This window comes from Colias eurytheme, chromosome 30 (assembly GCF_061535395.1).
Source record: "Colias eurytheme isolate Ceu_HAF_F1 chromosome 30, ilColEury1 Martin Lab GWU primary, whole genome shotgun sequence".
In the NCBI taxonomy this organism is placed as follows: Eukaryota; Metazoa; Arthropoda; class Insecta; order Lepidoptera; family Pieridae; genus Colias; species Colias eurytheme.
In genome coordinates this window covers 3,423,600-3,451,467 of record NC_143009.1, presented here as the reverse complement: position 1 = coordinate 3,451,467, position 27,868 = coordinate 3,423,600, and the positions used below count along the sequence as shown (strand labels likewise).

Sequence of the window (27,868 nt, the reverse complement as noted above, 5' to 3'; positions counted from 1 at the left end):
GCAACTACTGCTTTAAGATAATGAAAACTAAACCTTAATACAAGGGCATAAAATCGATAATCCTTTAAAGAACAGGTTCTTTAGGTAATATTGAATTGAAGAATGGAAGAAGCGATTGACCAAGCATATCAATACATATTTTATATTTAAACCTTCATCGAAATCTATCCATTGGTGAAAATATTATGAAAAAATGTGCAATTATTTTAAACATATCTCGCACAGACAAACGTAAGTAATGTGATTAAAGTAAGGCTTTACGAAGTATGCTTATTTATCTAGCGACTTAATTAATTAATCAAAGAAACCCAGAAAACACAGCTTGTACAAATTAGTCACTCTTATATTTCATACAACCTTGCACTGGGTTTTTTTCTGTCATTAATATTGAATTATAAACACCTTGACAATTCCTCGAAAATTTTATAATATTGTAAACAAGCTGTAACCACAATATACATATAAAATAGTTAATATGTCTGTTATATAATGACTTATAATAATTCTCCTAAATCCGGCTACTCACGTACCTGCCGCAGGGGCAATATTGGTACAATCTTGGTCGCACGGCGCCGGTCGGAGCAATTTCAGTTGTTCTCTAAATTGCCCCTGCTTGCCTATACACATCACAATTAAGGAGACAATTAATTAGGATTCAATTTCAATATTGCCCCTGCTGCAGGTAAGTGAGTAGCCGGTTTTACTGAATCTACAGCTCGATCTACAGCGTCTAAGTTTAATCGAGATGTTTCCAACTGCGCAAGAGATATAGCTAGACGCCCGTAGCTTTTTATACTACTAGCGGTCCGCCCCGGCTTCACCCGTGGTACATATTTCGCAATAAAAAGTAGCCTATGTTCTTTCTCAGGGTCTAAAGATTATCTGTGCCAAATTTCATCAAAATCGGTCCAGTAGTTTATGCGTGAAAACCATACATACATACAAACTTTTCTTCTTTATAATATACTAGCGGTCCGCCCCGGCTTCGCCCGTGGTACATATTTCGCAATAAAAGGTAGCCTATGTTCTTTCTCAGGGTCTAAAGATTACCTGTGCCAAATTTCATCAAAATCGGCCCAGTAGTTTATGCGTGAAAACCATACATACATACATACTTACATACATACAAACCTTTCCTCTTTATAATATTAGTATAGATAATATATAATATAGATAGTGAGAAACACTTGTACTGCATTTGCCCGGAATGACCCGGGATAAAATAAATATAATATAAATATGGAGATTTATTTAATGAAGATCCAGTTTTGTAATGTATTTATAATATTGATCGAGTAGTTTTTGTGTGTGATCGTAAAACTTAAGTGAATACTCATAAAATGTATATTATCTTAATCTTAAAAAGTTAATTACTTTGTATTTTAAACTTCTTCAATGTTTTTAATTTTTAACACTTATGCTTCTTAGCTTTAGATTTTAATACGACTTTATTACTTGTAGATAATTTTAAAATACATTTAATACGACGACGGTTAACCTCAAACATTGTTTATCTAAACTATTGTTGTTTTTACAATTATTAATAATAATATTTATTTATTTTTCCAGGTAAATACCGACAAAGCTGTGATAACTTACATATATCTACAAAATAATAAATAAGGTAAGTATACAAATAAACTGTCTTCAACTAAAAACCTTACCCACAAAAAACTTTAGACAGGGCGCGCCACGCGGGTCCTCTTTAATCTGGTTTTATCGTATTTCAAATAGAAAACTATTAAGTGACAGATCCCTGGTTTAAAGTTAGACTGTGTTTAAATTGTTTTGTGGTACTAAAATCTTTGGCACACACATAGAGGGTAACATGGATTAACACATAGCAAATTTTTTATCATTTATGCCGAAAATTTCATGCGAACGGGAACTATGCCAGGTTTTCCTTTGACTACGCGGGCGAAAAGCAAGTTAATACATAAATATTAAATAAGAAATATTAGTTTTATAATAATTAAATTGATTAAGATAATTTTTATTAAGTGACCCTATGGCCTTATATTTAAAGGACTTTCTGAACAGAAAGCTTTTCAATGCCAGTGATATTTTGCTTTCAAAGAAAATTTTATTTTTAACACGCTTTTATTAGCTTCACCTGTATGTTTGTAACCGACTCCTTTAGACTCGATTTCGACCCACTTTAAACGGACAGATTTCATTCAAACTTTGTGCACTTATCAAGGATCGGTGACATCCCCGATGCGACCGATGGGTATAAGCATGGACAAATCTATACTAATATTATAAAGGTGAAGAGTTTGTTTGTTTGTTTGTTTGTTTGTTTGAACGCACTAATCTCGGGAACTACTGGTCCGATTTGAAAAATTATTTCGGTGTTAGATAGCCCATTTATCGAGGAAGGCTATATTTCATCACGCTTCGGGCAACAGGAGTGGAGCCACGGGGGTGAAACCGCGCGGAGCAGCTAGTAGAGTATATTTGTCTATGGTATAAGCATGCTTTTTTAGGCTTCTTTAGGCGACAGTAAAATTTCACGGTCGCGTTATGCCAATACCATCACGTCATGGAGTAAAGTGTTGATTTTAGTATCTTTGAACCTTGCCAAAGAAGTTTCACGTCTGACACGTGTGCTCGGGACACACGCTCTTTTAAACTATACATATTAATTACTAGCTGCGCTTCGCGGTTTTACCCGCATTGCTCCGCACCTGTTGGTCTTAGCGTAATGATATATAGCCTATAGCCTTCCTCGATATAATATGGGCTATCTAATACCGAAAGATTTTTTCAAATCGGACCAGTAGCTCCTGAGATTAGCGCGTTCAAACAAACAAACTCTTCAGCTTTATACTATTAGTATAGATTATAATATATTCATAATATATAGTTTAGTTACTCTTCACAAGTGATTTCCATACAATTTAAAGAATTAAGACATACAAATACAGGCAGTCTAACAAGTAACGCAATGGTTATAAGGAAATACGTGTATGTCACTGGGTAATATTATATAACGGTTGTGTAAGGTTTCTCACGAGTTGCTAAATAGCTTAGTTGGGACGACCTGATCTGTTCAATGCTTTACCTACACTCCAAAGGAATTATATACTCTAAAGTTTAGAGTATGGCGCCATACTATAAACTATAGAGTATGGTGGATATATCCTCTTTTAAAAGGAAATGAATCGATTACATACAAACATACAGGTGAAGCTAATAAAAGCGTATTAAAAATGATTTGTCAAATTGCTAAGTAAAACCATGGACAAATAGAATCTTATATTAGTCCATGGTAAAACTGAAGAGCGGCTCGACCAATTTGTCTATTTTTTAGTTATTACTAGATTTCCGCCCGCGGCTTCGCCCGCGTTTTCAAAGAAAAACCCGCTTTTACACTAACATAAAGCAACTTTATTCCTGAGTAACATAGCCTGTTGGTCTTAGCGTAATGATTATAGCCTATAGCCTTCCTCGATAAATGGGCTATCTGACACCGAAAGAATTTTTCAAATCGGCCAAGTAGTTCCTGAGATTAGCGCGTTCAAACAAACAAACTCTTCAGCTTTATAATATTAGTATAGATTTCTATCGTGGTTACTACTATATAAATGTTTGTAAGTTTGATATAATTTGAAGTTGAATCAAAAGACGATTTGTCTTTAGCAGCTTATAAACAAGTTTGAAACGTTGTATTAATAAATAATATTTCAATACAGGATTATGCTATTCTTGAAATGTTTATGAGCATAATTTTATTGGATCAAAACATAATTTTGATATAATATCATTCTTTTCTCATAATTAAAATATTGCTATTCTGTTTTTTCTCAAATGGAATATTTTTGGAACATTTTCCATTACTGCCCGCTCCTATTGGTCGTAGCGTGAGTTAATAATATAGCCTATAGCTTCTTTGATAAATAGACTATTCAACACAAAATTATTATTAAATTTGAAGCAGTCATTTCTGATATTAACGCGTTGAACTCTACATAAACTTTTGAGCAGGGTAGGGCTAAGACAGACTCTAGACTGTTAACTTGGGAAATAGAAGTTGTATCTCGTAAATATATGTTTAAAATAATATAAATATGCACTTAACATTAATACAAATTTGAAATGAAAATATTTAAGGAACAAACTTCTTATTTTTCTCCAACTAATATAATGTGTTAAATCAGGGGTGAATTTTTTCTCTCGTGAATTTGTCCGCAAGTAAAACCACGGGGCACGAGCTAGTGTATATGTACCTAGAACTGTAAGTTGTTGAAATCAATGACCTTGACCTAAAAACAGCTTTTGATTTACGCGTATTTACACTTTACTCATTGATTAGACACTGATTCATAGATACTTACATGTTATTTCATGTTAGGTATTATAAATTTACTTTTTTTAAGGAGAACCTTTTGAAAGGAGGTTATACGTTCCACTGTATACATATAAAACTAGCTGCGCTCCGCGGTGTCACCCGCGTGGCTCCGCTTCTGTTGGTCTTAGCGTGATAATATAAAGCCTTATAGCCTTCCTCGATGAATGGGCTATCTAACACCGAAATAATTTTTCAAATCAGACTAGTGTTCTTGAGATTAGTGCGTTCAAACAAACAAACAAACTTTTCAGCTTTATAATATTAGTATAGATTAATAATAATTATAAACATGCTTTCTTTCTTATTTTAATTGAATTTCATCGAAAAGTCATTTTTTGTCAATCTTTTTAAAAAATGCAGCTTATGGACATACTAAAATAAATTGGCTTAAACAAAATCTACATATTGTGTAGAGATAATAAATAAATCCATACTAATATTATAAATGCGAAAGTAACTCTGTCTGTCTGTTACTCAATCACGCCTAAACTACTGAACCAATTTTCATGAAATTTGGTATGGAGATATTTTGATACCCGAGAAAGGACAATATAGGCCACTTTTTATCCCGGGAAAATGACGCTATCCCGGAATTTCCACGATAACGGTAACTATGCGGGTTTTTCTTTGACTGCGCGGGCGAAGCCGCGGGCGGAAAGCTACTAAAAGATAAAACCCAATTTGATTGATACATTTGACGTTATTAAATGAATAAAATAAAGATATAGATTCTTTTATAACTATAAATTATAAATTATGAATATTTTTGTAGATTATATTATATCAAAAAGAAACATTGTGATAAACAACCAGACAGCCAAAACTTAGAAATAGATACACAATATAGGTAATATTCTTACGATATCGAGTTCGAAACTACAATTATAGAAGAATTAATACTTTTCTAATCTGTTTACTAGTTCTATAGGTTATCCCAAACATACCAACGAAATACCTTCACACTGTTTCACTAGTTAAAACTTTCTAGCAAGTGAGATAACTAGGCCGATGCAACGGCGCTTTTTCTGTTTCGGCGGTACCGTTCGCAAAAAAGTTTTTGATAAATTAATTGAAGAAATTATTTAAATTGCATTTATTTCTACTTATATTTGTATAACAAGAAACGGGATAAAATAGGAGAGTAGAAGATAGATATTAAACAATTATTTTCTACATAATATCGTAGCGTCCATGTAAGTACGTAATTTAAGGAAAAAATAAATCTATAATATCCATAGAAAACTAATTATCAATGATAATATCTATACTTAATATTATAAAGTTGAATAGTTTGTATGTTTGTTCAAACGCACTTATCTCAGCAACTACTGTTCCGATTTGAAAAATTATTTCAGTGTTAGATAGCCCATTTATTGAGAAAGGCAATAGGCTTACATATCATCACGCTAAGACCAACAGGAGCGGAGCAACGCGGGTGAAACCGCGGGGTGCAGCTAGTAAAAAATAACTATGAACAATGAATATAATTTTTCTCTCTTCTATATACCTAATATATTAACAAACTTCTTAAATATCATACATGATTATGAAATGTTAGAATGAATGAAATGTGCTGTGTTTTAAAAGAAATCACGCCACACCAAAATTGCTACCTAGGTAATTGCTAACGTGAGGTCAATGTACTGTAGTCTATAATGTGTATTGTCATGAATACAAAAATAAACAAGCTTACACGTGATTATATTGTATGAGAGAAACGAAATTATAACGTACTAGCTTTCTGCTCGCGGCTTCGCCTGCTTTGTCTTTAACCTAATAAATTATATAATAAAACCTTCCTCTTGAATCACTCTAGCTATTAAAAAACCGTATCAAAATCCGTTGCGTAGTTTTAAATATTTAATAATACAAAGGGATTATGGATATAAAACAGAGAAAGTATCTTTGTTTTATACTATGAAGTTATGTAGGTAATTTTTCATGTATAAAAACTTTGAAAGTTTTTTTCTTAAATAACTTAGCAAAGCTTTGGAATTGCATTGAAAGTTTCAAAAATAAAACAATTTTATTGTTCATTTCTATGGTTGTGGTAGAAGAATAATTTTTCGAGTGTTTTTTGAATTGTTTATGTATTTTATCCATAGTGTTACTTGCGTCTCAATTATGAATTTGAAATTGTTAATTTATAATTCTGAAATTTGTTTTCCCTTGTATAGTAATTTTAAATAAGTAGATTTTTTGGTAACTCTGAAAACTTAAGTCTTTAAAATTAGTTATTACAAAACTGTACAAAGAATTACACTATATTAATATTTATATATTTACATATATTTTTGGAACAATATTGTTTATGCTGACGCTACAAAAATGAAAGATACGCTTGACCGACGCGTGATAATTGTGTACCTTTCATAGAAATAACATTTTTGTTTGTCCGTTTTATAAACCTCCGTAACCGTTAACCGTTATCCACGATTTGTGGTTACGATTTCAAGGTAACCACGATTGCGGTTATCATCAGCTATTTTATTATATAGATTTCCGTTATAATTACGTTTAGCTTTTTGGAAGTAAGAGAGTGAAATAGGTACAAAATCATTTTTTGTAGCTATATAATACTAGTGGTCCGCCCCGGCTTCGCCCGTGGTACCTACATGTTTAAACTATCCTATCTCTCAAGTTGGATCGAACTGCACATGGTGTGCGAATTTTATTATAATCGGTTAAGTGGTTTAGGAGTCCATTGAGGACAAACATTGTGACACGAGATTTATATATATTAAGATAAGATAAGCTAGCATTTTACTACAATATGTGAAGTCTCAAGTCCCCTAGTGGGGTAAGGGGCAGATGCATTATACATCTGTTTCACTGATCGATTTTCTTTAGGGACAAGTAGGTGATCAGCCTGCTGTATCCTGCCAGACCGAGACATTTTTTTTTCGTCTTCACCTGGAATCGAACCCCGGACCACTACGCTTACGCGTCAACCACTGTACCAAGGAGGCGGTCAAAATAGACATAACTTACTCATTGTTTATTTCTTTTATATCAATAAATGTTATTTAGAAGTCATACTACATAACATTTTAATCAATACCACGTTGAAAATTCGTTACACAGCAAAAACAAAACGACCTTTTAAAAGTCGGTTAAATTGACATTGTTAGAGTTTAGACGCAAACAATAATTAATATTCATATATTCATAATCAATAATTGAAACCCGAGTTAGTAATATGTAATAATTATCTTTGCTAATGTCATTTTTTGCCCAATGACGCTCGCTTTGAGATCTCAGAAAGCTGTTTTGAACTTTTTTGACCTTACTTGAACATTTTGATTGACGCGTTTAGTGTTTACAGTAGCTTAAATGTTAAATAACTAAATTATTAAGCAGAGAAATTTTGATAATACGTCTATACTAATATTATAAAGCTGAAGAATTTGTTTGTTTGTTTGAACGCGCTAATCGTAAGAACTACTGGTCCGATTTTAAAAATTCTTTCAGTGTTTGATAGGACTATTTATCGAGGAAGGCTATATGTCATCACGTTAAGACCAACAGAAGCGGAGTCACGCGGGTGAAACCGCGGAGCGCATCGATACATTTTTATGATATTTTTTGTGTATATTCTAAGAATTGGCCGGCAGCACACTCGCCATACCCCTGGTATTGTGGGTGCAAGTGGGCGACGATGATCATTTACCATCAGATGACTTTAAAATTACGCAATGGTTATCTTTCTATTTTTAAAAATTATACAATCTATTATGTAATATCTTTTAATCTATATTTATCTTAAATATTTCTCCATATTTGATTATTTTTAGACTTCTTTAAGGTCATCTATTTTCAAAGAGGTTGTTGGTATTTAAGCATCATTTTAATTAGTTTTAATACATATCATAAATTGCTTTATCAATAGATATTATTTTCTATCCGTGTTTTCGATCGAATAAATTATGCTAACAATTATTGTACCTTATAAAATTAAGCTTACTTCATTAAGTGCCGAATTTTAATCAAGTATTACATTCTTAGTACTTACATACACTTATAAGTAACATATTTTCAAGTTTCTAATCTAGTACTTATCAATGGTTTCTTCAGTTATTAAGACATTCGGCTCGGTTCACCCCCGCGGTTTCACCCCCGTGGCTCCACTACTGTTGGTCTTAGCATGAGATATTGGTCTTAGTGTGCGTCCTATAGCCTTTCCTCGATAAATGAGCAATCTAACACCGAAAAAATTTTTCAAATCGGACCAGTAGTTCTCGAGATTAGCGCGTTCAAACAAACAAACTCTTCAGCTTTATAATATTAGTATAGCTTTGATAAATTGACTGCTAGGTATTTGATATTAGACATGTTATATGTTTTTCAATAAAATGTAACGCATCGTATAAACTTCAATATGTGCTAACAAACATTTTTTTTTAAATAGGATAACTTCTTAGACGTTTAATATTTTATGTATGTTTATTTGTATTTAATCAAATATTACAGATGAAAGATATCACAAATATTTACATAACGCTGTCCTTGACCGCTATGTGATAATTGTTTGAACTGAAATGAAAAATATAGTAAAAAAAAACCATAATCAGATGAAATTATTGACCCTTGATAAGTGTACAAAGTTTGAATTTTTGTCCGTTTAAAGTGGGACATACAATAGGTGAAATTTTCATCTAATAATTGATAGAGTTAATAATTTCAGTTTGTTTCTATATGATCACGAAGATGATGATGAAGATTTTAAAAGAATAAAATATCTTCAATTCACTGTTTTTCAGAGTCGAATATTCAACTGTAGTTCAGTGCGTCGAGAAATTTCTCTCTTTTCTTGGCATATTCTTGTAATGTTTTTCTTTGTCACATAAACCAATAAAGAAGAAATAACACACTTTTCGTAATAATTATCAAAATGTACAAAATTGAATCCACTGTTTTGTAGAGTCGATTACAATTTTGGGCATTTTTTACTCATTAAATTACTCAGAGTTTGGATTTTTTGTAATTTTTACTGACATACTAGCTTTCCACCCGCGGCTTCGCCCGCGCAGTCAAAGAAAAACCCGCATAGTTCCCATTCCCGTGGGATTTCCGGAATAAAACCTATCCTATAAGTCCCGAGGTAAAAAGTAGCCTATGTCCTTTGTCGGGTATCAAAATATCTCTTTATCCGGTTCAGTAGTTAAGGCGTGATTGAGTAACAGACAGACAGACAGAGTTACTTTCGCATTTATAATATTAAGTATGGATTTACATCTACAAATAATTAAAAAAAAATGTGTACGTGTATGACCTTATTTTTCAAAAAATTATTTACTATATTCAACTTTACAGAAATACGTCGAATCACGCGTGGTAGGGATAAGAAAAAGATGGCGCGTAACGGAAAAATGGCACACATTACGAAAAAATGTTACACTAAATTTTTTTCCAACCCCGATAAAGAAGTTTCACTTTAATAATTTAAATGTTTTTCTTTGATTGTAATATTGGTATAAAGATGATAGAAATAAGTACATGTCAAAAAATTACGAATTTACATCAACTAGTTTAGAGTTGTAAAATCTCTCTTTTCTTGACATATTCTTTTAATTTACAATTTTCTTATAATTACCAACTTAATAATTTACATGTTTTTCTATGATTGTCACATATTGGTATAAAGATGAAAGAAATAAGTACACACCACCCTTGACCGAGTTGTGTGCCGGTGCGCAAATGTTGCGCACAACCAGTTTCTAGTGAATAAATATTATACGTTCACTGACTTTCCTCTTTTACCAGATATACTAGCTGTGGCATGTGACTTCGTTCGTGTATCTTTATATCACGCTTCACCTGTATGTTTGTGTGTTTCTATGTAAACTGCATTTTGATGCACTTTAAACGGAAAGATTTAATTCAAACTCCTTATGAAGGATCGATGAAAAAACAATAATTTCATGAGTTTAAAACGTGTATTCAATTCTTTTTGCTGAACTACATTAATTATTATTCCTAAAAATATTGAATATGAAATATAAACAGTTTTATGGCGATCATATTTGTCCAGAATTAAAGTTTTACTTGATTTAACGCGAATAAAATCACTAAAAAACATATAAAGAGACAAGTAGTGTTAAAAGGGCGTCCAATCCTATCCTATCCTATCCTATCCTACTATAATATTATAAATGCGAAAGTTTGTGAGGATAGAGGTGTGTATGTGTGTTACTCTTTCACACAAATACTACTGCACCGATTACAATGAAATTTACAGGGTAACTTGGATTAACACATAGGATTTGTTTTATCTCGGAAATTCCACGCGAACGGGAACTATGCGGGATTTTCTTTGAAAACGCGAGCGAAGTTGCGGGCGGAAAGCTAGTACTCATGTAAAGTTATAAAATATTACATTTGCAATTCCTAATAATTTATCTTAGTAAATGAGCATTAAAAATAATTAATATTACATTGAATTTTGTCGACAGATTGTCGGAAAGTTATAGGAAATTGCTTTATAAATATTTTTATGTAAAGGAAGTCCGACTCTACGTTATTTTTAATATGAACATATTACATTCAAAGAAGTAATGTGAGCATTTTGCTCATAACTGAAAGAAAGGAAAAAAATGTATATATAATACTAGCTGCGCTTCGCGGTTTCACGCTAAGACCAACAGGACCGCTCCTGTAATGATATATAGCATAGCCTTCCTCGATAAATGGGCTATCTAACACTGAAAGAATTTTTCAAATCGGACCGGTAGTTCCTGAGATTAGCGCATTCAAACAAACAAACAAACTCTTCAGCTTTATAATATTAGTATAGATTTAGGGATGATTTTTCAATCCTTGGTTAAAACTTATTCGTCGAATATTGTATAAAACTACCATTTTAAAAACGCCATACAGAGAATATAATGCCATACAGAGATAATACGTGCGGTCACCACCAATATATAAAGACGACTGACGGATTTTTTAATTTTTTGACTGACAGGCTACCGTCACCTATCGCCTGAATTGTTTTCGATTGTGTATGACTCTGAATTGACTCCTATTTCTTTTGAACAAGGTGCAAGATGCAAGTGCATTGTTTAGGGCACTTACGATTCAATGATTCGGGGTGATTCGGGTGTTTCTGGAAATACGATAATTAGCGAAGATCTGCATGCGCATTATTAATTTTGGAGTACTGTATTTTTGTTACTTGTAAAACACCAGCAACCTCTCAGGACAAGATAGCTAACATCATAAGTAACAACATTTGTTCTACGACTTTTGGCATAACGCAATACATTATTTTTAAATGATTTTTTTTTAAGTTTTTATTGTACTCTCCTAACATTTGTAAGTCTATGTTCTATTCATTATCGAAAGGACGACGCGACGCCTCCTTTCCCCTCTCGTTCGCTTCTTGTTTACGTAATTTTTGGGATGCGCGTAGAGTTTATAATATTCAAACGGAAAATTAAATGAATATTTTATATTTATTTTTGTATGAAAATAAAATCTAACAAATTATCAAAAGTCGTAGAACAAATGTTGTTACTTATGATGTTAGCTATCTTGTCCTGCGAGGTTGCTGGTGTTTTACAAGTAACCCCGTATATGTTTGTTACTCTTACACGAAAAAACTACTGGAACTACTTTACATGAAACTTTACAGTAATATAAGTTATACATCAGAATAAGCTTAAGAAACACTTCATTTTGTATATGAAACCGCACAACAATTAGAAATATATTTTAAAGTCGGTTAAAAGTCAATGACACTTGCAAATTATTGCCGTTTCCGTATTATTCCACTGTCATATTATATATTTGTATCGATATTTTGACCTCCACGTTGCGTCAGCAAGGACCAATGTACCCTGAATTATATTATTTTTTTGTTTAAGTTTGTGTTTGACGTTATAAGTATCCATAATAATACCAAGAGTCGATCATAACCTACTAACCACTATATACTAGAGAGACTTAGAGGTTGTCCTACTAATACCAATTTTAAACGAAACTATTATATAATATTATTATATTATGTAAGGTCTGGCCTTGTGCAGATAAAATCTGATTATATTAATAAATTAATAGATATTTGGTACACATTTTATTTTGAAATATATATGTTTACTTAACGGTAATTAAATGCGGTTTAAGGCCGTTTTCAATGCTCGAAGTCACGTAGTAATATTTTGATTATGAGCATGCATGTAAGTTTCGTCTTAAAGCTATTATGGTTGAACAGAATTTAATAAATTTTATCGCATTGTGAAACTGATATTTCAACTTGGTGTACCGTACCTACTATGCAACATCATCGGTGAAAACTAGCTCCTCCCGCGGTGTCGCCCGCGTTTTCTAAGAAAAAATCGCATAATTCCAGTTCCAGTGGGATACCAGCTACCTAGTACCTACCTACATACCAAATTTCATTGCAATCAGTTCAGTAGTATTTGCGTGAAAAAGTAACAAACATCCATCCATCCATCTTCACAAACTGTCGCATTTATAATATTAGAAGGATATTATTTCGATAATGTATAAAACAAACATAAACACTTTTTAATAACATAAAAAGCTGTTCAATTTCACGTTAACAAAAATCGCATAAACTGATATAAATAAATTTAAAACGACCTTTGTTCACAACCACAATAAAATTATGAATGTGTTTATGCAACATCAATTGCTGAGTAATTATTATAATTGAATCGTGTACTACAATGTGACATTCCATGGTACAGTGGAAAGGTAAAAAATGTGCAGGTAGTGGATTCGATTTCATTTGGAAACAAAACTATGTTTGTTTGTTTATCCTTCACACAAATTGACACATAGAGGGTAACTTGGATTAACACATAGGATAGTTTTTATCCCGAAAATCCCATGGGAACGGGAATGATGCGCGTTTTCCTTTGACAACAGACAAAAAGCTGTCTGACAAGCAGTGTCTCATAAATTTTCTTTCTTGCTCTTTCATCCTTCGTCTTCTGAACCTCAATCCAATGTTAAAATAAACATGTATATTTAAATAATGATTTATTCATTATTCCAGGTCCCGAATGTGCATCAGCCGACAGTATGGGGCACAAGCAATACAGAGCGGTGGGGCAAAGTGCCCGCAACCGTCTATTCGGTTTGAACCCACGGATATCCGGTGACGAGAAGACTGTGCCACTGAGCATGCTTATATCGCAACAGGGCAAGTTGAATCATGGTGAGTTTATTTATTACAATATGGGGCACAAGCAATAGAGAGCGGTGGGGCAAAGTGCCTGCAACCGTCTACTTCATTTCATTAATTGTCATTTATTTAGGTAACAATAATTTTGAATCTCCGTTATATATAAACTGTATCTGAAAGATGGATTCGGTATAAATTAACTTAAATTGGTTATATCTGCATTTATATTAAAGAAAAATCGATGATGACAATCGTGCTTCATAATTTTAACTCCATTTTGCCGATTAATAATTGACTCAAATTTTCTTAGAAGCTTCTGTTTCTTCAATTACATTAAAACTTTATATATGAAATTGTAGACCAGTTTGCGATAATATATCTATTACAATTTCGAGAAAAAAAAATATCTTCCTACTAGAGAGATTCCTCTGCTCGATTAAAAAAAATGTATACAAAAATTTAACTTGTATAAGGCTAGGAAGCATAATATGATAAAAATATTGCAAGTCAATTATGCGTTAAAAAAATATTTATACATTTAAAAACTAATTAAAAAAAAATCAACTACATTAAGAGTATCAGAATATTAATGTATTAAATAACAAAATTATGCGGTCGTGGTGGAATATTACTAAATTACTAGTTAGAAAACAAACAAACCACAAATTTCTACGAAATCTTACCCCATATTAAAAACAATAAACCCAGTCAGAAGTCACTTTATGGAAAAAAACCTGAGCAAATACGTCATAAGAATATTTTTAACAGGAATCAACCCTATATAAGATAAGTCACGAGAAAAACCTCATTAACCATCAACGTTACCAAGGGAATTACCATGATGTCTTATAACAGTTTTATTTCCAATGTGGAAAAAGGACAGAGCTAATAGGTTGTCTAGCGCCATCCCTTTCCCACACGAAAAAAAATGTCTCGGTCTGGCAGGATACAGAAGGCTTATCACCTACTTGTCCCGAAAGAAAATCGATCAGTGAAACAGATCTATACTAATATTATAAAGCTGAAGAGTTTGTTTGTTTGTAATATTATAAAGCTAATCTCGCGGGAACTAGTGGCCCGATTTGAAAAATTATTTCGGTGTTAGATAGCCCATTTATCGAGAAAAGCATAGGCATAATGCCTCTGTCCTATACCCCATCAGGGGACACGGGACTTCACTTTTAGTTTTAAGACATGGTAAAACCTGTGCGTCAATATTTTTATCAAGAAGTAATCAAACCCAACAAAGTAAAGTAATAATAATAATATAATATCTAGAATTCTAAGTCGCCTTGTGGAAAAAACCTAACTTGAAGATGCGTCAGTAAATGTCATTGATTCAAACCGGAACTGCGACCTCATTCTAATTGGTTCGTTAATTAAACCAATGTTGCAATACTTGTGCAGGCAAAAATATTATAGACTAGTTGTGCCGTGCAAAATCATGTTCTTTTAATCTATAGTTCATGTGTTTCATTCATTTCTACATCCTTCCTATCCTATCCTATTGTACTCCTACTAATATTATAAATACGAAAGTTTGTGAAGATGCAAGTATGTGTATGTGTATGTACTACTAAACCGATTACATTGAAATTTAGCACACATATAGAGAGTAACTTGGATTAACACATAGGATAGGTTTTAAAACCATAAATACCTTTTAAAATCATAAAAATGTAATAAATTGCTTTGATAAGAAGCCTTCTGATCTATCGATGTGCTTAATTTTATCGATAAACACCGTGTTTGAGAGCAAAGCAAACGGCAATTCTCACAAACTTTGCCCGTAAGAGTTGAATGCTGTAATTCTCTCACAAGAAAACTTAAGTACTTAGTACATTATATCATTCTTCCTTAGATCAAAAGTAGGTTAAATTATATGATTAACAAGTGTTTCCGAGGCCCTTGAGTGGACCTTCGTCGTTGAAAGTGGTCTGGCGACATTTTTTCATAATATACACTTATTTTAGTGATGTGCGTAACATGTCGATGTTTTTAAAAATATCGATTAGTTGGTACGAGCTGTTTTGGAATGTTGAATGCAATTTTGAAGATTTTTTGGTTCATTAGTTAACAAGTTTTTAAATAAATTAAATACTTGTTTATGTTGTTTTTTCGATCAATTTATAATTCAAATAGTGTGCTGTTCAAATCTAATTTAATAATGTGACTTATTTATATGAGTATAACTGTAATAAGATAAGATATATTATTATGTAAAAGAAATTTAAAAAATGTTATCTAAATAAAATTATAAAGTGTTGATAGTCATGTGTCAATAATTTACATATTAATCTATAAATAGATAGAACATAATATTATTCGAAAGGCTTGTAAATCTAAACTATAGTATATGTGGAAATTAATACTTTTGTAACTGCCATGTTTAAAACTAGTTATTGACTCATAGATTTATACCACATCTATTTACATGAAAATTGGAATCGGTTTTATTTAAACTGCTGATATTTAAATTGTTAAATTAAGGTTTTAGGCACTTTCTTTTCTCACATAATTTACTACAGCACAAGTTTAACAAACATAACATTGTTTCTTTATACTGTTACTAGCTTACCGCCCGCGGCTTCGCCCGCTTTGTCTAAAACCCAATAAATTATATACTAAAACCTTCCTCTTGAATCACTCTATCTATTAAAAAAAACTGCATTCAAATCCGTTGCGTAGTTAAAGATTTAAGCATACAAAGGGACATAGGGATATAGGGACAGAGAAAGCGACTTTATAACTGTGCCCCGTTCGCGGTTTTATCCACATTGCTTCGCTACTATTGGTCTTAGAATAATTATATATTATAGCCTATAGCCTTCCTCGATAAATGGACTATCTAAAATCAATTTTCAAATCGGACCCGTGGTTCCTGAGTTCAGCGCATTTAAGCAAGCAAACAAACTCTTCAGCTTCAGCAGCAGTTACAAAACGTTTTTCAAACAAAAAATAAATGAACATTAACGGTCATTGACACTACACCATTTTGTAACTAAATAATCTAGACTCACTATACAGGGTGTCCCACTATTGGTATACTAAGCGCGAAGGGGCTTGTAGTTTTGCATACACTGATCACGAAAATAATACTTAAACAACAAAATTACACCAAAAAAATTTTTGCTAAATTTTTCCTGAAAATCCATGTTCTCTTCTCTAGCTTCGCGCAGCCGACACATACCGCTTCACTAATGTGAGCATTTTGTCTATGAAAACATAATCTTAAACGATAGGTCACGTGCTGCTAGCAAAGCTGGGCGGGCTGCTTGTTATGGGTGTACACATATAGTTTTAAGAATTCATCTATTTGAAAAAAAAACTGTGTCTGGAATTTTATAAGTATTTTTACGTACTCAGCGTATGCAAAACTATAACCTCCTTTGAGCTTAGTATACCAACAGTGGGACATCCTGTATAAACCAGACATTTAATTATTACAGCTTATCAAAAAAAATTAAAACGCAGGAATTATTTGTAAATTTTTTGTATGCCTTTTTTTGCTAAACTACATTAATGATTATACAATTTTGATCACTCAGACTATTAACTATTTAGTAATCCGACAGACCACAACCAGACACTATAAAAACATAATTTATGCTTTTAAACTGACTAATGTTATATAAATAATAATACGAATATATCTAGTTCAGTTTTGAAAAATATCTGCCTATAAATAATTACTAGCGGTCCGCCCCGGCTTCGCCCGTGGTACATGTTTACGTTTTATCTCCATAAGAAACATCCTCGAACTTCTAGGAGTTATTATAAACAAATAAATAACGAAATCGGTTCAGCCGTTCCCGAGTTATGAGCTTACAAACACATTTTTCGATTCATTTTGACATTATAGAGTAATAACTAACCTAATACTTTCTACTTACACTTGAAATTTTGTCAGGATGAAAGTTGTATTATAATGTTTGTTATTCTTACACGCTAGAATTGCTGAAGGGATTTTAATGATACTTGCCAGTGCTGTAGCTTAAAATATAGCAAAATAACACATAAGCTACTCATATAAATACATACTTTTAATAATACAGCTAGTAAAAGTTTAAATAAATATCTAAACAGTTTTTAAACTATCATTCCCGCGAAACGCATAAATGAACAATAAACAAAACATCCGTATTACGATAGAATTGGTCAGTGAAGCGGTAAATAATATTTGCTTTTAATTCAAGGCGAAATTTATTAGGTGTATCGTGTTGTTTTATGCATAAATCATTTGTTTTTATTAATTTTACTTCGTAGTGCGTAGAACCGAATCGTCCTAGGTTCGAATCAAGAGAAGCAAAACACAGCGTTTATGCGACAATGAAAGTTTATCACATACGTCTGGGCTTTAGAGCAAAATCATTATTTAAAAATACGTAAAATACATTTGCCCCAACTTCGTCCCTTGGCTTTTAAGTCAACACGGGTCTTAAATAAAAAAAATGTTAAAATTTTCATAAAAAATACAGTACTTCCTGTCATAAAATTCATATACTCTTTGATTTTGGTAATAGAATGAATTTTAAAATACAATCTCTGCATTCATCTCATATTTTGCATCAATACCATAGCATTCGATACCACAAACAATCCCGCAAGTCCTAGGCCGATCCTATATTCTATCTTGAGTCAAATGCGCCGACGTAACGCTGAATCTCGTCTTCAGTAACATAAGCTAGTTTTATACAACATTGCAACACAAAGCGGGCCAACAATAATTCGTATTGCATTTATAATTTGAAAGTAGAAATTACAAAATAGCAGTTAACTTCAAACCTTTCTGATTTCATTATGATAAGCATTTGATTAACAATCTACAAGTAGGTCTGCTCTAATATTTACAATAATTGTTTTATAGACTGGGATTTACAGAGAACAATTATTTATGAAAATTATAAAACCAAATGAGTAAAGTACATAGTTTATTTATTGTCATTATTTAATAATGATTAATTATTAAGAACTTTTTATAATAAATAATAATAAAAATAGAAAAAATACCTTACCTACCTCTAGACCGCGATTAAGTCGTGTTAAATAAGTAGATACCTACTTTGGTAGCACTAACTTTTCCAAAATTTAAGAAGATAAGCACCAGCTAAATATTATGCGGAAGATTTAGTTCTCTATGTATAAGGTAATACATTTTTTATGTACCTAATATTCATATTATATACTGTGTTAAAAATAAAAATGTATCGTAACCAATTCATCACAATTTTTTTCTTTTTTACTGCAATGCTAAATAAATTTCATTTTCTTCAAAAATTCTAAACTAATTTGTTGATTCCAATTTAATAAGTTGGTAAATAACAAAATCCCAAATCCAATTTATCGATATTCTTGAAATTAATCGATACATCCCTACTGACTCATCCCAATACAGGATGGCATTGACATGTCAGGCACGACCCTAGCAAAATTATCGATGGTAGCCCGTTATCGATATCATACCATATTCGATTATCGACAAAAAAGATAATAACCGTGCCTATTTGTCAGCTACACTGTGATTAAAATCTTATTATATACGTATTATGTTTTTATTCGGTTAGTGGTGAAATTATATTTCACTGTTGTGTACTAAAAATGATTTACAGGTATTTAATACGTACTTGATAGGTATAATAAATACCTATACCTATATCTTAAGACATTTAACCCTACAGTAGTCGCGTATCTAAACGTGACGTGTGAGGTCGCGTGGTTTACCAACACCGAGAGAATTTTCCGAATCGGATCAGTAGTTCCTGAGATTAGCACTTTCAAACAAATAAAAAAGCTCTTTAACTTTATAATATTAGTATAGATAATCCATACTTTAATAATATTATAAATGCGAAAGTAACTCTGTCTGTCTGTCTGTTACTCAATCACGCCTAAACTACTGAACCAATTTGCATGAAATTTGGTATGGAGATATTTTGATACCCGAGAAAGGACATAGGCTACCTTTTATTGCGAAATATGTACCACGGGCGAAGCCGGGGCGGACCTCTAGTAACAAATAACCTTGAAAATATATTGATATGTAATATCAATAACTTTCATTTCCTCTGATACTGTTAACGGAAGATGTATGACCGATATCGAATCTCTGACCTTACAATCAGTGGTCGTGAACTTGCAAAACACTATAGTATTGTTACAGATAATATACACACATCAACAAAGTGTAGATATATTTTGTAGTGTGCAAATATCTAAAAAATTATGTAGAATTTTGTAATAATATTATAAATGGAAAAATTACAGCTTATTTAAGCTAAGCTTAAAACTTATTATAAAGTTGAAAAGTTTGTTTGAACGCGCTAAACTCAGGAGCTACTGGTCCGATTTGAACAATTCTTTCGGTGTTAGATAGCCCATTTATTGAAGAAGGCTATAGGCTATATATATTCACGCTAAGACCAAAAGGAGCGGAGCAATGCGGGTAAACCGCACAACTAGTTTTATGTATTAAAAAGAAAATAACTATCAAACCTGTGCTATCAAACCTACCATCGTATCAAAACAATGACATCACTAAACTCGATACTCGATAGGTACTGTCAAAGCAAAACGGTGTGACAAATATCTATACAAAATAACAAGTTCTTTGGAAATACCATGTTATATAAATAAATATTATAAATAGAAAACATATTTTACGTATTACTACATAATAATATTATAAAGTATTTGACGTCATTGAAAAACCAGTGGCCAATTCAGTCGAAAACCAATATTAGTTACTTATTATATACGATACTAGCTTTCCGGCCGCGGCTTCGCACGCTTTGTCTAAACCAAATCTATACTAATATTATAAAGCTGAAGAGTTTGTTTGTTTGTTTGAACGCGCTAATCTCGGGAACTACTGGTCCGATTTGAAAAATTCTTTCAGTGTTAGATAGCTCGTTTATCGAGGAAGACTATAGATAACGCTACGACCAACCAGAGTGGAGCCACGGGGGTGAAACCGCGGGGAGCAGCTAGTAAATGATACAGTAAAACCTTCCTCAAGAACCACTCTATCTATTAAAAAAAACCGCATCAAAATCCGTTGCGTAGTTTTAAAGATTTAAGCATACATAGGGACAGAGAAAGCGACTTTGTTTATACTATGTAGTGATTTAAGAGAAGCGTAACCCAAAATATCTATAATAATTCATAACCACTTAATTAAGTAATTTTGGCATACATAAGTTAATCTTCTTACAGTTATTTTAAAATTAAAAACACCTATATCATAACACCATAACATACATACGAAACAGTTTTTTGCTAATCATAATTTATTCGAAAATTATATGGCAGCGAGTAATAAATTATTAGTATGATTTTTCAATATTTTTTTCCTGTCATACCAAACTAGTTTTTTTTCCGCATTTGAAGGGCTTTATTAATATAATTTCTTATTTAATAACTTCGAGTAGCTTCGAATATACAAATTTTGGTGTTTGTTACGAGGCCAAAAAAAGAAACAATATACGCAGGAGCCAGGACTTCAAACTTAAACATTCATTATACTTTTTGAGCGAAATTATTTAGGCGCGTTGAGAGTAAAATTTCAAGGTCATGGCAATACCGTCACGTCATGGAGTAAGGCGACGATTTTAGTATCTTTGAATCTTCAAAGAAGTTTCACTTCTGACACTTGTGCTCGGCACACGCTATTTTTTTGTATATGTATTATGTATATGTAGTTTAGTTTGCTCAAATAAATCAACCAAATCTAATTTATTTTATTTTTTTGCCAACAGTACATCTTATACATAATATAGTTTGAGTATGTGACATAATTAGCATGCATGGCAAGATAATAATGAACACCATATTTTGAAAAGAAAAACAATCCTTTCCTATTTTTCAGTCTATTACAAATATACAAAACCCAATCAGTTAAGCAAATAACAACACAATATTTTACATAATACGTCACAATTTCGAATGACACTGATATTTCCACATCGTTCAGTCCTTGACAAAGTTAACATCCGCAAATTGTAAGCGAACCCGCGACCTCTCAGCTTTTGTGCCAAGGGGATTTAATAATAGCCTAGTTTCTAATTTTTAATGTTTTTTTTTTATGAAATTGTTCCGTTGTTTTGTTTAGACTACTTTTAATCAAGCTAATCCCACCAAAAACATTTTCATGTAAAATGTTGCCAAGACGAATCCATATGACTCGCACTGTCAAAAAGTTATCAGATCTCATGTAGAGCCAAGCTTCTAACACTACACGCCCTAACTCTACAAGGCCTAACTTCACAAACTCTACACCTTAGTCAAAATATGTGGCCTGGCCATTTCGCTACATTCACATCGGCGTAAGGTGAAAAATTAATTCACTGTTCATTACTTTTGTGTTATACAATAGTTCTTGTAGTAACGAACGGCCAAGCCACATATTTTGACTAAGGTGTAGAGTTTGTGAAGTTAGGCCTTGTAGAGTTAGGGCGTGTAGTGTTAGAAGCTTGGCTCTACATGAGATCTGATAACTTTTTGACAGTGCGAGTCATATGGATTCGTCTTGGCAACATTTTACATGAAAATGTTTTTGGTGGGATTTCATTTCTTTTTGTAAGTTGTTTGTAACAATTTTATTTTTTATTTTTAGCTACTGTGTGGACGTAAGAGGCAGGAGACGTTCGCAACACTTCTATTCATTCATATTTATATGATCTGATCTGAAGTATATGTCTCAATATATGTCGATTAAATTTTTAAAGTTTTTTTTAACAAGGAGTACCTATACATATATATATCTAGGGGAACCAAGTTTTAGATTATTAGATTAGACCTCTAACGTCATCAAAATTTAATTTAAAATTACAGGTCTCATACAAACTCCCATCCCCTAGTTTAAGGGGTTGGGGGATGAAAGTTACAAGTTTTATAATTTTTTTGTTGTTTGTGTGCTAATACTAGCTTACATACAAAATTTCAGCTTTCTAGGGCATTAGGAAATACCTTAAGAATTTTGATGATCATCAGTGAATCAGTGACGAAATTAGCGTTTTTTAGATATAAATAAAATCTGAAGTATAAAAGCTAATGTAATTAAAACTTAATATGTTCAATAAGTCCGCTATTGACAATATATCCCGAAAATTTTGTTAATCTAGCATAATCCAAACCCAAGTTATGAGGGTTCAAAAAAACGTCGAAGCGCTTCGAGAAAAGGTAGGTAGTGCCCGTGCGCGTAGTCGCTTGGCTCGTCTTGGCGGGGGCACTACCGTGCCCCCAGATATGCAAATTGAAGAGTTTGTTTGTTTGAACGCACTAATCTCAGGAACTAGTACTTATCTGATTTGAAAAATTCTTTCGGTGTTAGATAACCCATTTATCAAGGAAGGCTATAGGCTATATCATCACGCTTAGACCAATAGGAGCGGAGCAATGCGGGTGAAACCGCGGAGAACTGCTAGTAATATTATAAAGCTGAAGAGTTTGTTTGTTTGAACGCGCTAATCTCAGGAACTATAGGTCCGATTTGAAAATTTATTTCAGTGTTAGATAGCCCATATATCGAGGAAGGCTATAGGCTATAATATATCATCACGCAACGACCAACAGGAGTGGAGTCATCCAAATTCGTCCAGAAATGTTTTCGTGAATGAACGTCACAAATTTTCGCATTTATATTAGACTAGCTTACCGCCCGCGGCTTCGCCCGCTTTGTCTAAAACCTATAAAATTATATAGTTAAACCTTCCTCTTGAATCACTCTATCTATTAAAAAAATCCGTTGCGTAGTTTTAAAGATTTAAGCATACAAAGGGACATAGGGAAATAGGGACAGGGAAACCGACTTTGTTTTATACTATGTAGTGATAGTGAAGGATGTGCACACAGCTGGATAGTACAAGTACTATAATGTTAATTGGAAAAAAATGCAATATCTATTAATTTTATAACAACTGGTTTGAAGCGTAACCGGGTGACATAGATAACTTGATAGCATCCTAAAATTATGAAACATTATGTAATACGTTCACTTTTTAATAACTACGTATGAGTTTACTCATAATTAGATCTTTAGTAATATTAGAGCGTTATGTATGTTTGTATGTATGTATGTTTGGATAGATAATATTATGGAAGATGAGAATTCAAAATCAAATTGATAAAACTTTGCAGTATTGTAGGTTATGTACAAGAAAAAAAACGTTTGCGAGACTGACTTGTATAATGTATATTATCACGTTTAAAATCCGTTAAAAAGTTTTTTAATTTCTAAATGTAGATAATATTATAATGCTCGCGCAAAATCAAACACAAGAATGTGAAATACATTTTATAGTAAACTAGCGGCCCACCCCGGCTTCGCCCGTGGTACATATTTCGCAATAAAAAGTAGCCTATGTCCTTTCTCGGGTATCAAAATATCTCCATACCAAATTTCATGCAAATTGGTTCAGTAGTTTAGGCGTGATTGAGTAACAGACAGACAGACAGAGTTACTTTCGCATTTATAATATTAGTATGGATGAAAATATAACGTCCGCGAAAACGGCGAAGGAAAACATGAGGAAACCAACATGTCGAAAGAAAAGTTCGACGACATGTGACATCTGCCCGCACTTGGCCAACGCAGCGTGATGGATGGCCAGGGCCAATTCTATCTACCTATAAAAGAAGATTTTGAAGACCGTTAAATTAATCAAAAACTTATTTATTTCCTAATCTATCATATTTGTATTAATTAACTGCTAGCAAAGATTTCTAAATGTCTAAACTCTTGACCGCAATTTTTTATGCTCTATCATCATCAGCCCATATACGTTCCCACTGCTGGGACACGGGCTTTGTATGAGATTACAGGGCCGTATTATGACCCCTTATTTCCAGACAGTTTACGCCGTGAATTGAACTGACTGCCTGACTGGCAAATAATATGGCTAGGTATTGCGTTCATAATATGAATTTTCTGGAAATAAGCGGTCATAAATACGGCCCTGTAATCTCATACGAAGCCCGTGTCCCAGCAGTGGGAACGTATATGGGCTGATGATGATAGAGCATAAAAAATTGCGGTCAAGAGTTTAGACATTTAGAAATCTTTGCTAGCAGTTAATTAATACAAATATGATAGATTAGGAAATAAATAAGTTTTTGATTAATTTAACGGTCTTCAAAATCTTCTTTTATAGGTAGATAGAACGCTTTTTGGACGGGTAAAACCAAAAAAATAGAGTGTGTGTAGGCGTCATTGTCATATCCATGTTAAGTGTTGTTGCAGAATCAAAACGTTAATATACTTAAATCAATTTTTTTTTTATAAAATTTGTCTAATCTGTTTGTGTATAAATCTAAACACCTCAATCGTGAAAATTTTAATATTTTTCGATATTCAGTGAACCTTTAAAAGTCATCTATGTCAAGTTTTGTTACATTACCTATATGTTAATTCCACTTACCTATAGAAAATTGATATTTTTTTCATCTCAGTAACTTTTAACTAGGTAATGTTTTACTGAATATTTTTTATATCGACAATAGGGAAGCGCTTGACCACAATGCCTGATCGAAAGCTAAGACGGCCATTCCTAGAAGGTACCTGTTTGGCTGTTTACTCTGTTTAATCTATGATTAATCGTAAGACAAATATTCCTTAGAGAGCAGACGATAACATGAGTCAACAATAATCTTTTTATTTTGATTCAATAGTATGGGGTTCTTTCTTTTGAAAGTCATTGCTTGGCCATGAACGTGACGCCTGGAGGCGAGCCAAGTTATGAATCCAATATCCATACACCATACACCATAACGGTATTGCCTCCTCATTCCAAAGTTGTGTATCATTATAATACTGTGGCTTTGCTTGTGTTCAATTTAAGAATGTAAATACAACTAGCCATTTACTTTCTAGACGATTTTTTCGGGATAAAATGTTACATACATTAATCATGTCTAAACGTTTTCTCTCCATAAGAACCATCCCCGTACTTCAAGGAATATAATAAAAAAAGAATTATCGAAATCGGTTCAGCCGTTCTCGAGTTATGCGCTTACCAACACATTTTGCGATTCATTTTTATATATAAGAAGACTAGCGGTCCGCCCCGGCTTCGCCCGTGGTACATAATATTTACGTTTTCTCTCCATAAGAACCATCCCCGTACTTCAAGGAATATAATAAAAAAAGAATTATCGAAATCGGTCCACCCATTCACGCGTTATGCTGTGAGTCGTGACTCGTGACTCGTGACCAAGGGAAATAGGGATTCATTTTTATAAATATAGAGATATTATTATATTATAGATTTAAATGCATCTACGGAACCACAGATCACTAAACAGTTAACCCTTCGGCTCAACATTACAATGTTGAATGTAGATTAATTTACTTTTTATCTTTACCCAATGATGTAAATAAAATTAACATAGAAACGTAAGGTCGCATTGATAATTTATAAGTTTATAAGTTAATCCAATATATTGCGGATACAAAAAGCTTTTTATATGTCACCGTAACATAATAAATACCGTTAGATTATAATCTGTCGAAAAATTGTAGTCCGTAACGTACTGCTTATAATTTAAAGCAAGACGTTTTCGACTCCCAACCTGCGCCATACGAACGGGAAAAATAATTAATATATAAAATAAAATATTGTATTGTCACTGATCCTTGATAAGAACGTTTGATGCAAATCTGTCCGTTTAAAAGTGGGTCAAAATCGAGTCTAGAGGAGTCGGTTAACAAACTGGTGAAGCTAATGAAGGCGTGTTAGTATAATACATAACTACGATATATTTGAATATAGTCTAACGAAAAATAATGCATTAATTACATGTTGTATCTACAGTGTGAAATCTCACGGGTTATATTATAATCTAACGGGTTTTTCAATCTTACTGCAACACACATGAAGAAATGATAAAACCTAGCACGTTTAGCATTTTAACATGGCCTGATAGTGATAAAAATTATCCAATAATAAATACTGAATATAATTAACTTCACGCCTTTTATCCACTCAAGTGCGGGAGCCATTTTGCAAAAATCGGGTCTTGTGCGAAACCGGCTCCCGGTGCCGCCGCAGTTGGGGTTTTTGGCGGTCCAATATTTTTTTAAAGTCGATTATCTCAGATTTCTTTATCAATAGCACATTTGCAAGTATGTATATTCATAGATAATAAAATAGTCTATGCCTTGTCAAAACATGGTAACATATAAATAAATAAAAACAACTTGTAAGTCAAAGCAAATGTACCCTTGTAATTTTTGTTACATTTTGTCTGCTAATAAAAAATTAAAACAGCTGTTCAGTGAGATTTTAATATTTATTGATCCTTTGTTACACTCTTCTTACGAGAAAATAAAAACATCATACCCTCCCATACATTTTTTTTACACATTCCTTGTTTATTTTTTTGTACAAAAAACTACCTACTCAATGTGTCATGAAAAGTGGGCCACTTAAATCATGTGGTTATGTTGTTATCTTGATTTATAGCTAGCCTGTTCTTTCCTTAACATGTCATATAAGTTAGAAAGAGGAAGGTTATTAGACCGTTTTATAAAGCGAACGCAAAACCCACGACTGTTGATCGACCGGGAGCCGGTCGCAACGCACAAGCCCCTGAATGTGGATCGACCGGCTCCCGGTCGTCCCGCACTTGAGTGGTTATGAAGAACAGTGATATCTTCTTATATATAAAATTCTCGTGTCACAATGTTAGTCCTCCGAAACGGGTGGACCGATTCTCATGAAATTTTCTGTGCATATCGGGTAAGTCTGAGAATCGGCCAACATCTATTTTTCATATGTACCACGGGCGAAGCCGGGGCGGACCGCTAGTTAATCTATATATCTGTTTAACTTTTAATTTTTGATTACCACACAATTTCATTGCACTAAAACGGAATATTTCTTCACAATTTTGCAATATTTTTCAGTAATGTTCCGCTCCTATTGGTCGTAGCGTGATGTTATAGCATACTAGCTTTCCCCGCGGTTTCACTCGCGTTGTTTAATACTGAACAAACAATACATATATACTAAAGCCACTGATAATATAATACTATCTAAAACCTTCATCGACAATCACGCTATCCATTGGTGAAAACAGTTGGAAAATCGGTGTATTAGTTTATGAATTTATCACAATCCTACTAATATGGTAAGAATACACGAGGTAGAAGTAGCAATGCATTGGTAATACCGAAGCACCACACGTCGGGTTTTAAGGGTGGTTTCAAGTATTCTGCCTCGAAGATTTGGAATGACCTTCCTCCACCCTTGAAACTTAATATGTCATATATATCGTTCAAGCATAAATACAGAGTGATACTTTTGAACGGACAAATATCAAACTGGAAACCCCAATAAAGCAAATTGTTGATTGCGAATGTATGATATAAT

At 32.8% G+C, this 27,868-nt stretch overlaps 1 protein-coding gene across 2 annotated transcripts in view; it reads left to right on the top strand.

The window, feature by feature from the left end:
• The window catches only part of dsb (scavenger receptor class B member debris buster), a 122,289-nt gene that overhangs the window by 46,620 nt on the left and 47,801 nt on the right, over window positions 1-27,868 (top strand). Inside the window, exons 2-3 of one of the 2 annotated variants that reach the window (XM_090118485.1) lie at window positions 1,570-1,624; window positions 13,374-13,535. In XM_090118485.1, coding sequence (XP_089974611.1) covers window positions 13,400-13,535 — 136 coding nt within the window. In that variant the 5' untranslated portion in view covers window positions 1,570-1,624; window positions 13,374-13,399. The remainder of the gene's footprint in view (window positions 1-1,569; window positions 1,625-13,373; window positions 13,536-27,868) is intronic. The other variant, XM_090118484.1, reaches the window with a different exon arrangement.